This window comes from Acipenser ruthenus, chromosome 8, assembly GCF_902713425.1.
Source record: "Acipenser ruthenus chromosome 8, fAciRut3.2 maternal haplotype, whole genome shotgun sequence".
Lineage (NCBI taxonomy): Eukaryota > Metazoa > Chordata > Actinopteri > Acipenseriformes > Acipenseridae > Acipenser > Acipenser ruthenus.
The window spans coordinates 59,803,530-59,818,005 of record NC_081196.1 but is presented as its reverse complement, the minus strand read 5'-3'; the positions used below and the strand labels follow the sequence as shown (position 1 = coordinate 59,818,005).

At 39.6% G+C, this 14,476-nt stretch overlaps 2 protein-coding genes across 2 annotated transcripts; both read right to left on the bottom strand.

Annotated features, from left to right (window-relative positions):
- Positions 1-229: 229 nt before the first annotated feature.
- LOC117406725 (regulator of cell cycle RGCC-like) lies at positions 230-6,015 on the bottom strand. The gene is made up of 5 exons (XM_034011002.3): positions 5,817-6,015; positions 4,960-5,136; positions 2,354-2,467; positions 1,742-1,804; positions 230-670 (listed from the first exon to the last, which is right to left on the bottom strand). The coding sequence occupies exons 1-5, from the start codon at positions 5,848-5,850 to the stop codon at positions 663-665; spliced, it is 396 nt and encodes a 131-aa protein (XP_033866893.1). The 5' UTR covers positions 5,851-6,015; the 3' UTR covers positions 230-662.
- Positions 6,016-10,660: 4,645 nt separating this feature from the next.
- LOC117406942 (ras-related protein Rab-33B-like) lies at positions 10,661-13,724 on the bottom strand. The gene is made up of 3 exons (XM_059029671.1): positions 13,617-13,724; positions 12,296-12,649; positions 10,661-11,497 (listed from the first exon to the last, which is right to left on the bottom strand). The coding sequence occupies exons 1-3, from the start codon at positions 13,722-13,724 to the stop codon at positions 11,051-11,053; spliced, it is 909 nt and encodes a 302-aa protein (XP_058885654.1). The 3' UTR covers positions 10,661-11,050.
- Between the last annotated feature and the right edge of the window lie 752 nt (positions 13,725-14,476).

Genomic DNA, 14,476 nt, shown 5'->3' with positions numbered 1-14,476 from the left:
CTCCACTAAGGAGCTATTATAGGATAGGTGCCAAACTTTCTATACAGTATATGTATAAATATAAAATACAATATAAATATTATATGTTTACTTAGCATTCTTAATTTAAACGTGAATTTTACAGAGGATTAATATTATTGTGATTGCTCAGTCATAACAAATGTAAGCTTATCGAATCCAGTTTACAGTATTTAAAAGCCTGTTCAACAATAAATGAAAACAATACTAATTAAAGCTTTAGATACCATGGTATTAGAATCTGAATCAAGATTTATTCAAGATACAAAAATATATTTCAATGAAAAAAAAAAAAGAAAACTAAATTAATAAAATTACCGACTCTAAAAAATTACAAATATATTTCTATAAAAAGCTATTTAAATTATATTTAAGCTCCAAGTTTTCAGTAAAACTATAGCACAGCCCCATTAGAACTTGTAGGTCGCGTCAGCTGTAAAATACATGTTGCAGAGTCTTTAATATCACACACAGCACTACTTTTCATATTCACAGAACGAAAGCATTAGATAAGCATGCGTGCAACACATGCATATCCTCAAGTCCAAACAGCCTGTATTTCCACCCTTGTCCCTCTTGGATTCTGTGCCTCCTCCTCCCCACTCCCCTTTTCATTCCGTGAACTGGTGCCGACCATCTTCCCTTCACATATCTGTGAACAAATGTGAGAAATGCAACACGATCAGCATGCAGTTCGGTTCCCAAGGTGTCAATGCTATACTTAGAGGGTATTACATTTTATTAACATCTCATTGACCGGCCATATACAGTATACACCAGCATGTGACCAACAAGGCAGCCGCCAAAAAGATTCCTTAGTTCATGCAGGGGTGAGCACTGAAGGGTCAGAGGAATGAAAACAACTAGGCCCAGGCCAGCTCGCTGAACCGCTGTCATCATGAGAGGGACATTTAACAGTATTTGTAACGTTTTTAAAAATAAATAAATAAATAAATAAATAAATAAATAAATAAATAAATAAAAATCACTGGGCTCCTGAGTGGCATATCCTGTAAAAGCACTCCGCGTGCAGGATGCGCCCTATAGCTTGGACATCGCCAGTTTGAGTCCAGGCTATTCCACAGCCGACCGTGGATGGGAGCTCCCAGGGGGCGGTGCACAACTGGCCGAGCATCGCCTGGGGGAGGGAGGTTTAGGTTGGGCAGGGTGTCCTCGGCTCACCGCGCACCAGCGACCCCTGTAGTCTGGCCGGGCACCTGCGGGCTTGCCTGCAAGCTGCCTGAGAGCTGCGTTGTCCTCCGACGCTGTAGCTCTTGGGTGGCTGCATGGTGAGTCCGCACTGTGAAAAAAAGCAGTTGGCTGACGGCACACGCTTCGGAGGACAGTGTGTGTTCGTCTTCGCCCTCCCGAGTCAGCGCAGGAGTGGTAGCGGTGAGCTGGGCCTAAAAAATAAATTGGCCATTCCAAATTGGGAGAAAATAAAAAATAACCCTCTGTTGACATAGCAGACTGTCCAGACCCAAGAACAACGATCAATCTGCAAAGCTTCTGCTGAAGGGATCAGAAAAATGTTGACAACTCAGGGGTAAGGGTGTGTGTGTGTGTCTTACACATGAGGTAAAAGAGAACAAAGGCCAACAGGAGAGTTAAGAATGAGTGTATAATACTTCCCCGGACACCAGAGACAAGCGAAACAGTCCCACAGTGTGACTTCAGTGGCAGAATGCAGTGAACGAGTCTGTGGACAGTGCCTGTCACTTACCTGCTAACGTTCTGTCAAGATCGGCAATAAAGTCTTCTAGTTCTTTTGTGTCTCCAAGCTTTGCTGAAAGCACATTAGAAAGCAGTTATTACTTCCCATTTCCTAACAGACCTTCCTATTGCAAGTACCGACTGTCACACACAGTTCAAACACTGAAACATAATGACATGCGATCATCAGGGGCATATTAAAGCAGCATGTGCAAATGTTGTAGAAAGGTTGCATTCATTTTGTCACCCCACATTAACTTGTACATCTTTATAAGCTGCATGGAAACAAAATCATTCATTTTAAATGATTTATGTTATTAAAATTTGTCCCATCTGAAAACCGTTCTAAAAATGCTTCTTTAATCCCCTTTAGTAAAGTCGAACGCTCAGGGTGCGATTCTATTAATGTGTCAATAATAATCATCGATGTGCAACAAGCAGCCATATAAGAGGATGTTTGTTTCTTAAAATTAATGGCATCTTTATAAGACCAGCGGAGCATAGTAAAGACCTGGCCAAGCACGGACAACCATGGCAAACCACCAAAAGGTAATAAGCAACAGATTAGACACTGTGATTGCATTTGTACAGTAAATGCTGATCATGCTAGTTTAATATGTACCTCTGGGGGATGCGGAGGAGGAGGATGAGGAGGCCAGCGTGGGTGGAAACACAGTCGAGGAGTTCAGCTTTTCATCACTGAAGCTGAAGCTGTTTCTATAAAGGGAGTCTGCACCTGTTGGAAAGCACACAACAGAAAGCTAGCATGTTCTTAACATCTAAAAGGTGTCAATGTAGAGACAATGATTAGAGAAAGTAAGAAGCTTTGTGCATTAATCTGGGATTCCCAAACGCGAGATGGACAAGATTTCTAGAAGCAGCTTTGAATTCCAAAAGCCAAACACACACACACACACTTTGGAAACAAGTTCTGTGTTTTCCAGAATACTTTTTAATCTATGCCAGTGCTGCAGCTGTGTAATCAGTGCATACTCTAATAATGACATGTTCTTTCCTTACCACGGCATACAACAACCTTTTGCTGTCAACATTGTATCACAAATTACAGAACCATTTCTGTGTGGTTATTAAAATGGCAGCATCCATTATAACCCCACACTGCCTGGGTGCACTCGGCACCCCCCACACTGCCTGGGTGCACTCGGCACCCCCCACACTGCCTGGGTGCACTCGGCACCCCCCACACTGCCTGGGTGCACTCAGCAGGCAGTGTGTTTTCTACAACGCCCCAGAATCTTTCTCTTTGCTGCTGTGTTCTGTTTCAGTTCCAGCAGGGGGGGCACATTTGGAGTTATGGCACAGTAGACATGTTTAACTTATTTATTTTTGTTTGTATTCCTAGCAACTGTAGATTATGATAGTTTCTCTTTGGGTCTGGACTACACACATGACCCACCCACACTCATCCACATACACAGGAGAGAAGGTTTGGGTTCTGCGGGATGTTCTGAGAGGGGGTTGATTAGGGCAGGGTTTGATCATCAGCATCAGTTCAGCACCGATTTTCAAAACGATTTGCACCCCTGACCGCCCACGACTTGCTGTTTGATCCCTACATGTCTGCGACCGTCATTCAACACTTTACTTTTATCAACATAAAATGTCATTAGAAACGTAGGGATCTAAAACACTGGGAACATTAAAAATGACTAGATTCTGTGTTTTTAAATTAGATCCCCCCCAGTCGGGGAGACTGACCTTTTCTCGTTCCCAAACTTTTCTTATGAAAGTTCTGTATGCAGTGTAAATACCTTTGGATTTCCTTCAAAAACTGTGATAGCTACTTCCCCAAGCTCTGTGTCATCTGCAAATGTGACTCATTTGTTAAGAATAATTGGAACATGCAAGGGGACACAATCTTGTTTGTTGTACTCTTCCATCCCTTTGTACCGACTCTGTATGTTGCTCTTGTTTTTCACAACTTCAACTGCAGTCCAGTAAAATGTATGCATATTATGTGCATGCTGACAGTACAATAAAAACCGCCCTGAGATTATCCCGTTCCTGCGGGCAGTACGATGGCTGAAAACTAAAGGGCTTAGACTAGAGATGGGTGTGTCTTGGTTTGGTAAACACAGTCTAATCTGTGGTTTGCATTGCAGTCTCCTATTTCAGGGTGGGAAACAACTGCCCAAATCATCATAAACACGACCTCTCATGGATGGTTGAGACCTTCAACACAAGTGAATACAAAGCTGCACGGGATTAGAGACTGAGTTCATTTTTATAAGGCAGCTAAACGCAACCACATTATTTGCACGCTGAAACATTTGGAAAGAAACTAAATATTATTACTTTAAAAGTACATTTAATAAATACAATTTTTCACAATAATTATGGTTAAGCTTGTTTTTTTCTATACAGTACCTATCGTGGTGTTTTAAAAACAGATGCGGGACAGCTACTGTACCTGTATTTAGCATGTAGTGCTCATGTGTTTGAAATATTTTGAGAGGTTGCTACCCTGAAAAATGCATGCGTTTCATATAAAATGTTAGCAGTATAATGCTTTTGTTTTCTTACACGTTGAAGCTGTCAAAGCCTACACTGGGGCATGCCTGATTGCCTCAGAGATACTCTGCATGGCGGTGGCAAGCAGATTTCAAAGTGGGAAGTTTTCTGCTCCTAAAGCTGCCACTGGTGGATGTAAACAACCCCAATGATGTGCTTTCTATTACACTAACCAGCACCAAAGTTTCAAACCACTGGAGTATTTCTTAATCTCATGTGAAAATAGAAACGGTTTCCTCTCTGGATAGTGTCCCGTGGAACTGTACTGAAGGCAATGCCATCGTACTCTGACTGACTTCCACTGAACAGTCAAACAATAGCTTGAACCTACATCTTTATGCTTTGGTCTGTGCTTTGTCTGTGTGTCCCCTGTTTACTGTACCTGTAACTCCTGTTAAAAGACCTTAGATTACCACTTTCCAGACTTCTGGTAAACGTTGCTACCACTGTGACCATGAAACTCCTCAGTGTCACCAGTGTGTGTTGTTGAACACGGTCTGGCACTTGTGCCATTGAGTACCAAGCATGGCCTGGCAATGGTTAACCATGATGGTCTCTCATTTTGACATCCAGCCCCTCACCCATTATGAAAGTATAAGCGAGGGGGTGCTTGGATTGGAGTAGTTAATACTGTTTATAACTCAATGAAACAATCTCTTCAGTGGTGTTTCTCCTGCTATAACCACAGTGACTTACTCTCTGAATCGCTGATGCCGCTGTCACTGACGCTGGCGCTACTCCTTCTCTTCATGGTTTTTAAATGTTCATCGTATCTGAAGTGCCTCTTGTGTACAGGGGATGAGAAATCTTCAATAACTGCATCGAACTCGCAAAGAACGGCGCTCAAGTCGTCGTCATCCTCCGGAAAATGTGCTGGAACAACCACAATACAATTTCATTCGTGTTACACGCTAGTGCTTTTCACCGAATACGTTGAATAAGTACACTACTTCATGCACAAGTGCGCGCAGATTTCATTGATAATTTACCACAACAAACCAGTAATGCGGTACTTTTAACCTAGCTGTAAAATATTGGTTACTGGTTATTTTGCAGTGCAGCTTCTGTCCTAACTAAAGTTACAGTAATACTGCAGAAAAAAAATATTGACAAATGTTGCAAATGGTATCGCTTCATTTCAGCCTTAGAAAACTAAAGTGATGAAGTCAAATATTTCTGTAGTAATTTGCTATTTAACAGTACAGCAATACAGCAACGTGGTTAAACTGGATACACATCATCCGTATTGTTGTCAACTGGCACACAACCAAGTCTTCACAATTTTCATAGCACGAATCATTCATTTATTTTAATACCATAATAATAATAATAATAATAATAATAATAATAATATTAATAATACTAAGCTGCACAAAACAAAAGACCAGTCACACTCCCACAGCCAACATGTACAAATATTATATTCTGAAAGAAAGATTTAATACTCCTACTGTGACCAGCACCAACCAGTGACAAAATCAGACAAGTAGTCAACATCCGTGCATCTATCCACAACCAAATTCCAAGCGATGCATACAACTAATGTAACTTACATTTCTTCTGCGCGTTCACTTTGGGAGATTTCATTTCGACCCTGTTTCGCTCTTCTTATGCAGTATCCAACAAGTACTCAATAAACACGCGTTTCCACCGAATGCAGAACACAATAGTTCCAAAGGTCTCTGCCTGCAGGTTCTTTCCTCTGCGCTTATCTGTTATCCAGAACAATCCACACTGCTGTGATCGTGCGCGCCGGGCTCTTATACGGACCTCTTTGTATCGCTGAAGGGGGCGTTGACGTCGCTCAGTCAAGGGCGGGGGCGCGGGCTGGGGCAACAAGATTGCGTTGGAAAGTGATTAAGGTTCAGGGGGTTACTTACGGGCAAAAAGTAACATATAACTGATCAGCCAGTTACGAATCATCTTGGTAATGTCATTTAAATAGCTGGGAAACTAAAACAATTGACACACATTTCTTTATCTAGATGTCCTGTTAATACGAGCGAGAGCCTCAGCGCAATAATTGAACCCTGCTTTCTAAATATAACATTAGATATTAGATAATATAACATTAGATAGCATAACATTAGATAAGATCTTTCCAGGCAACCTAACTGCTTTATCAGGTTTACTTCGTCCCCTAAATCAAGAGCAGGAGGTTATATACTTTGAATCAGTTAGTGGTTAGTTAATATTGGTCATTTTCAGATAAATATCCTCTTTAACTATATTGTTATGACACCTTACGATAATTTTGTTAACCACAAAAGTTAAGTCTAAACGTAATGTATCAAATTACATAAATACAGCTTGTGTTCTGATTTTTTTCAAAAAAAAAAAAAAAGGTTCTTAATTGGTCAAAGGTTGTATGCTTACTCCAAACTGAACTCTTGGAAAGCTTACATCTCGTCCTGCCAATGAAATGTGTTTATACATTTTCTTCATATTTCTCAACACGCCAAAGACACTTTATACACTGCGTGTGCCTGCTTCCAGGCTAAAGAAGGTGGTTTGCTTTCCTCAAGCGGGCTCAATTAGGCCACTCTTTCCCAGCTCAAGGCTGGAATCCTCAACAGCTCCGAACACGACTTCTTTGAGCAGCGGCGTGCATTACAGATTGGTGCTGTGTGCCCTATTCGTAGTCCGAATGAAATGCATGACGTTACACGTTGCTATTAATGTATAGGTCATAAAGTCCCAGTGTCATAGTTTAGCGGAAAATTATTGAGCAATACAGAGTGAAGCTGTTCACTGATCCCCTTTCCCTTTCCTACCGTATAAGTAACGACTGATTTATGAGTAAAGAGGCACCGAAGTTCTTTATCCCTTTTTAGGATTTGCTGTGCGATGTACAAACAAGAAGTAGAGCCCTCACATAATGGAATTAGTGTCAATCTATCAAACATTGACGTACAGAGTTTAAATAACCCTAACCCCATAGAGAAATGATGACACTGTACACAGTACCAGTGTTCGGTATATGTAGTGAGTGTCTTTTTTTTAAATTAATTTTATCATACAGGTTTTCTGAAATAAATTAATATTCTTTGCACATATAACCTGTAGGCCTATAACATTCTATTCAGGGGACGATAGTTTATTTGAAAATGTATATAGTATAGCTGGCCATTTTTTTTTCAATTCAGAAACAATATTCCAAATCGATATATTTTACATATAGATATTTGTTCTGTGGGATAACTATGACGTAAACTTCATTCGTTATAAATAGTTAAAGCGTCACCAATACGAGCAATGAGTGTGAACTTAAGGTATACTTCTATTTTATAGTTAACTGTAATTTACCGACTTCTTATACTGACCATTATATATATATATATATATATATATATATATATATATATATATATATATATATATATATATATATATATATATATAGTATAAATCAATACATCTATTACAGATTTAGTATGTTACAAGACCATTTATTACACAAATGAAGATGACTTACACACCGGTGGCAAAGACGGCTTTTTTTTCATATTGTAAACATACATGTATCATGCATAGGGTTACGATGTGTTAAATCTGTTTGTAAATACATTGCTGAATATATCGGCCGGTATTTTTTTTAATCTGAGTGCTCCATACAGCCAATAGCAGGTGTGCATGTCACACCGCTCACTTTATTTGAGCTTGAATGGTTGAAATAGCTGCTCTTCAAGTCTTCCAGGGCGAGGAGTGTAATGAAATGCACCCAGCTTTGTTTACAAGCAGTCCTGTCAGCTGCCTCGTGATCCAGGCTGCATGTTCACAATTTCAGATGTTGGGCAGGTCTGCTGTACTTTACATCTCCCGGCGACAGCCCAGACAGTATTTTATTAAACACCGACTGCGTGAAGCGTTCAAGAGATGATGACAACCTTCAGCATATCACAGTATATAACAGAAGACATCCTTAACACATTCAACTTCAAGTATAACATAGGTCATGTTTTTTAAGACATCGAAATGCATTCTTAAAATGCCTTAAATGTAGGCACGTTGGAACATCTTGCTGCGCAAAGCAACATGAATTTATGTGCACACATAAAGCACACAGTGTGCAAAGCCCTCTAGCGGGTCTTTAAGGAAGTGCAGGGTGTCGCAGAGTGGATTGTAACTGTTACGCTTAACACCAGCCACTGTACCTAATACAGTAATAACGTTACCTGACAAAATGAATCTTTCCACCAATAGAGAATGTGATATACAGTATATATATATATATATATATATATATATATATATATATATATATATATATATATATATATACTGTATATATGTTTGAGATAAAAGCCACTAGTAGTCCTTGAGCTGCCACGGCAGGGGTGGACAGTTACGGTACCCTCTAGACTGCTCCCAAAACAAACCTGCACAAGCACGCTGTATCTGCAACAGTGGCGAAAGTAACACCTTGTTTAATACCTTGAATGTTTACCAATCAGCATAGCAGATGGAAAGAACAAGAAATGTGTTTACAGCTGCACGTTTCTGTTTATTTTTGTAACTGCCGCGTTACATTTTCACACGCAGGGTTTCTAGCGAGTGCCAAAAGCAGCACCTTGAAATGGAGAGACTGAGTCCTGCTCTCAGTTCACATGCCCGCTGTATTTGAACATGTGTGTTATGGATAGTTTACTCTTGCCATGCCAGTGTTTACATTGCAAGATATTCTAGTGGGAAGCATTCGGATAGACACACGTTTTTCTCTGTTTTTTTCTTGTAAACAGACAGCTAATCGGTTATACTATACTGCCTGCCGGTCTTTAATTCTCTGTAAATCGCATTACATAAACCGCCCTTTAGTGGGGGTGGAGAACTTGAACAATAAAAAGAGCATATCAAATGTATATAAATGGGTCAGCTACAGCAGTCAATATCATAAACTCATCATGTGTGTTTGTTTTGCTTACTTAACAAGAATAAGAATAGGAATAAAGTGAAAAAAATGTCATTTTCATGGCAGTACCCAAACGTTTCTCCCCTACAAACTTTATTCATAGTTGAAACTAAACATCTAAAATCATTTGCTTAATTGGTTTACATGTAGTGTACTCAGTATACACAATACTGAGTATACCATAGTGAGATAATTGTGCGTGCAGTGCTAATTCATTCATCTATCTATCTATCTATTTATCTATCTATCTATCTATAGTAAAGCTGTAAGCAGTGCAGGACAGTGAAAGGACAACATGCTTGGTATTGCTTGTATTGGGCTGGTCTCTGTCACTGTGGTTTAGTACTTGAAGACACTAGTGAAAGGACACTCCATGGTTTGCATATTCGGGAGAACATCCTTCTATTCCAGCACGTTGCAACTATGTGTTCATTTGCTTTTGCTTTGTCTGTCAAGATTATCTAATACTATGTTCTAAAGGTCTCATTTCTGGTCTCTACAGTCTCTGTATGGTATTAACTCTGACACTATGTTCTAAAGATCTCATGTCTGGTCTCTACAGTCTCTGTGTGGTATTAACTCTGACACTATGTTCTAAAGGTCTCATGTCTGGTCTCTACAGTCTCTGTGTGGTATTAACTCTGACACTATGTTCTAAAGGTCTCATGTCTGGTCTCTACAGTCTCTGTGTGGTATTAACTCTGACACTATGTTCTAAAGGTCTCATGTCTGGTCTCTACAGTCTCTGTGTGGTATTAACTCTGACACTATGTTCTAAAGGTCTCATGTCTGGTCTCTACAGTCTCTGTGTGGTATTAACTCTGACACTATGTTCTAAAGGTCTCATGTCTGGTCTCTACAGACCAGGGCAGTCTCTGTATGGTATTAACTCTGACACTATGTTCTAAAGGTCTCATGTCTGGTCTCTACAGTCTCTGTGTGGTATTAACTCTGACACTATGTTCTAAAGGTCTCATGTCTGGTCTCTACAGTCTGTATGGTATTAACTCTGACACTATGTTCTAAAGGTCTCATGTCTGGTCTCTACAGTCTCTGTATGGTATTAACTCTGATACTATGTTGTAAAGATCTCATGTCTGGTCTCTACAGTCTCTGGCATGCTTTCAATATGTATATTCTTACTAGAACCATGCTTTCTATAATAACCGATACCCAGATGTGAGGATGGAAACATCCTGATCATATCAATCCTTGCATTTCAGGTGTACTGAATTACTGTTGAAAGGTCATGGTTTTGTACCTGGTCCAAAAACAGTTCATTATTAAACCAAATATTGCAATATAATCCTTTTGATTCTGATGTATGCCACACATCTCTGTATGCTTTCCTTCAATACACATATCCATATACTGTACAGTTCAATTTATTAAACAAATACATACATGTACCTGAATCCTGCAGGACATTTGCCTAATGTGAAAATGATCCTTAGTAAAAACTTAGATCACCCCCCCCCCCCCCCCCCCTTCAAAACAATACCACTAACTTAGCATACAGAATATACTACATCATTTAAATAAATAATAACATGCTTTTAAAATGATTGTAACAACATAAGATGTAAGGTACTGATATCTTAAGACTGACTGACTGATTATCTTGAATTTTCTGTAGCAGCACAGAACTCAAACCTCCTCTTGCCAATAGAAGAGAAAGCCAGAGGTTTCAAATCTCCAGGTCTAAGACTATGCCCTTTACACACATCTGCAATAGAAACAATGTGAATCTCTGGATTGAATGTCATTGTATAGCAGGGCAAGAACATGAGTCGGCACTGGATTCTGAGACTGGATTGACCCTCGAGTCAAAACACAGTGCATGACAATGCTATCACAAGTGTGCAGGAAATGAAAACCTTAGCACAGACAAGGGTTCTGGGCATCTTCTTCCTGAGAAAGATGTACCATACTGCTCTCCCGAGGTAGCTGTTTCAGTCTTAAGGGTTTGTGGTTCTTCAGCTTGTAAGCCAGGGTCATAAAAATGGCATCAACGTGCTCTTTTTCAGAGGGGTCCTTTGCAGAAGTCTCAAACAAGGGCAGGTTGTAGTTATCTGCCAGCCTCTGGGCACAGGAAGTAGAGATCTGACATGTGTCCGTTAGGTCACACTTGTTGCCAACCATGATCCGTGGCACGGAAGGAGAGACGGAATGTCTGGCACATTCCTCAATCCAGTCTGGCAAGCTCTCAAAGGTAGAGAGCTTTGTGATGTCATACACGAAGACGATGGCGTGAACATTCCTGTAGTAGTGTTCCACCATGCTTTTGCGGAATCTTTCCTGCCCGGCAGTGTCCCATATCTGTATCTGAGAGAAGAACAGAAATGGATCAGAAAGCACTACTGCTTTGTGCTCATTTATATTTTGTATTAGTATTAGTAGTCGTAGTAGTACTGTTGTTGTTCAACAAGACAGAATCATTATTTGTTATGTGGCATGAGATGTACAATATCAAGTGCTATATTGATTCAATAAGGATAAGTCCTGTACAGTCATCCACATGCACTGTTAGAAAACAGAGCACTGATATTTAATGTAACTGCACTGTTTGGTTTTACATAAACGGGGCTTCAGTAACAGTTAGTAACTGTGGCGCATAACAAAACAAAAAGTACGTTTTGTGCACATTAATGTAGTAACGTACACACGTAAAACCGTACAGTACACATCCAATACAATCAATATTACCGAGATACAATACAATCTATACGCAATCATGACTGTAATGACTCTCTTTACACAGATGTATACTCCTCTACAAAAACACTGTGTTACACATCTGATATTAACCGAAAACTCAACACTACTGTATTTAAATTCCAGGTAGCAAGTCTAACTTCAGTATAGACTTGGGAATGGCTTTGTAGATTATTTAATTTGTATTTATGCTACATATTTTGAATGACTACAGCATCCTTGCATCAGGTCATCGTTATGTTGTGCTGTATGATGAGGACCAGGCCAGTAGGTTTCTGATGTAATGCAAATAGCGTCATGTTCTCTCTTGCCTTCTGTGTCAAAAACAAAATACGTGCCTCTGACATTTTCTATTAGACGGACACTTCATTTTCATCAATAACGGGACTAGTCTACAATTCAATTTACCTTGATCTTCTCTCCATCTATTTCCACAGTCCGTTCCCGAAAATCCACCCCGATAGTGGCTTCTGGATTTTGTAGGAATTTCCCACCACAAAACCGATAACTCAAGCAGGTTTTTCCCACGTTTGAGTCACCAATAACAATTATTTTAAATATTCGCGTTTGCAAGCAGTCATATTCGGGATGCAGTTGTGTGCTGACCCGTGTATGGTATCTTGCTGGAGAGCCGTACACATTTCTGTTGTCATTATGAGCCATTGTAGCGAGAGAGCAAATCCCAGAAAACACCGCGAGAAAAAGATGAAAAACATTTTGCAGCCTGGAAAGCAGAGTGTGATTTTCCAGGCTCCGTGTTTGCTGCAATTACAGATAGTCATAAAAAAATCAATAGACCAAAACGATTAAGCATGAACATTGAAAAGACTTCATCAAGTACTACAAGGCTAACATAATGCTTTTGCATGATGCTTATGTTTTAAAAAAAAAAATACAATAAAAAGCTACAAATAATAATAACGAACATTGATAATAATAATAAACATTTTACACCGTATGCAATCATTCAATTTCATAATCATAAAAAGGTGCATGATCTAAACACACTTTTCTCAAAATTGATTTCAATAATCCACATGCTAAGTTTGCTGTGTTTCTAGGTCCATGGTATATACAGATGGTATGACATTTAGAGTGGTGGGTTCAACCTACTGCTGCAAGAAATAATAGCAAGAACAAAAGCTTTCATATAGCATGACGTTTCATATGGCATGACGTTTCATATAGTATGACGATTCATATGGCATGACGTTTCATATAGTATGACGTTTCATATAGCATGACGTTTCATATGGCATGACGTTTCATATGGCATGACGATTCATATAGCATGACGTTTCATATAGCATGACGTTTCATATGGCATGACGTTTCATATAGTATGACGTTTCATATAGCATGACGTTTCATATGGCATGACGATTCATATAGCATGACGTTTCATATAGCATGACGTTTCATATAGCATGACGTTTCATATGGCATGACGATTCATATAGCATGACGTTTCATATGGCATGACGTTTCATATGGCATGACGTTTCATATGGCATGACGTTTCATATAGCATGACGTTTCATATAGCATGACGTTTCATATGGCATGACGATTCATATAGCATGACGTTTCATATAGCATGACGTTTCATATAGTATGACGTTTCATATGGCATGACGATTCATAGGGCATGACGATTCATATAGCATGACGTTTCATATGGCATGACTGCACCCGGGGGTGACTCTTTACACCATGTAACCCGACTAACCCAGCAGCAGCCTGTCTTCAGCTCACTATGTCTGGGAGTGATGCTGCTGATGGTTTTGCTCCAGTCACTACTCACTGTACTAAAGCCAGCCAACTCGTCGAAGCACATTGCTGTTCCATGAAAAGCAGAGGGAAGTGATTGCCAAGGTGGCGTATATATGTCGGGGTTGAAAGCCCTTGCTGCCTTACCTAAAGGCAGGCCCAGGATTACTGCTTGTCCCCAGTGTGCCTAGCTTGTTTCAGTTCACTGTGTTTTGCTGCCTCGATGTCACAGATTGTAAGACTATAGTTGCAATGCAACGTTTGTCTTGATCTGTCTAGACACAAGAATAATGGCATTCCAACATTTGGAACAGCTGAGAGATCTGTGCTTATTCATAAAAATGTAAACATAGGTTTCCTTCCACTGAACAGTTACATTAATGTATTTTTTTTTGTGTGTAGCAGCATTGAGAAAGGTTTCAAATAAAATCATGCTCGAGTAGTTTGTTTTTGTTTGTCTGTCTGTCTGTCTTAAGAGAGGGAATGCCATTCTATAATAGTGCAAAAGGCAAGTTAGAAGACACCCAAAACAGTGCACTGCAAACTCTACTGACTGTCAGTTTAAAACTGCAGCATCTCTTCAAGTTTAAGGCTAGCTTTGATCTTTTTTTTGCTTGATGTTTGTAACTTGTAAGATATTCACAACTCCATTGTTAAAGTAAAAACACACACACACACGACAGCTTTATGTATTTCTAACAGCAAACAGTCTTTTTACATCTTGCATTTATTATACAAAGAGGCATCAAGCAATCTCGTGCACACAATCAAAATGGTTATTTTTCAAGAGGAGTATTGGATTAAAAAAAAAGTTTGCGG

Bases quoted from the DNA above. Each gene is read 5' to 3' on its own strand.
- LOC117406725 (XM_034011002.3), bottom strand. From the start codon at position 5,850: ATGAAATCTCCCAAAGTGAACGCGCAGAAGAAAT. The intron at 5,137-5,816 runs GTAAGTTACATT...TGGTTGTTCCAG, and splicing joins AGTGAACGCGCAGAAGAAAT to CACATTTTCCGGAGGATGAC. The intron at 2,468-4,959 runs GTAAGTCACTGT...GCTTTCCAACAG, and splicing joins CGGCATCAGCGATTCAGAGA to GTGCAGACTCCCTTTATAGA.
- LOC117406942 (XM_059029671.1), bottom strand. From the start codon at position 13,724: ATGTGCTTCGACGAGTTGGCTGGCTTTAGTACAGTGAGTAGTGACTGG. The intron at 12,650-13,616 runs GTTAGTCGGGTT...CTGTAATTGCAG, and splicing joins TGAAGACAGGCTGCTGCTGG to CAAACACGGAGCCTGGAAAA. The intron at 11,498-12,295 runs GTAAATTGAATT...TTCTTCTCTCAG, and splicing joins TAGATGGAGAGAAGATCAAG to ATACAGATATGGGACACTGC.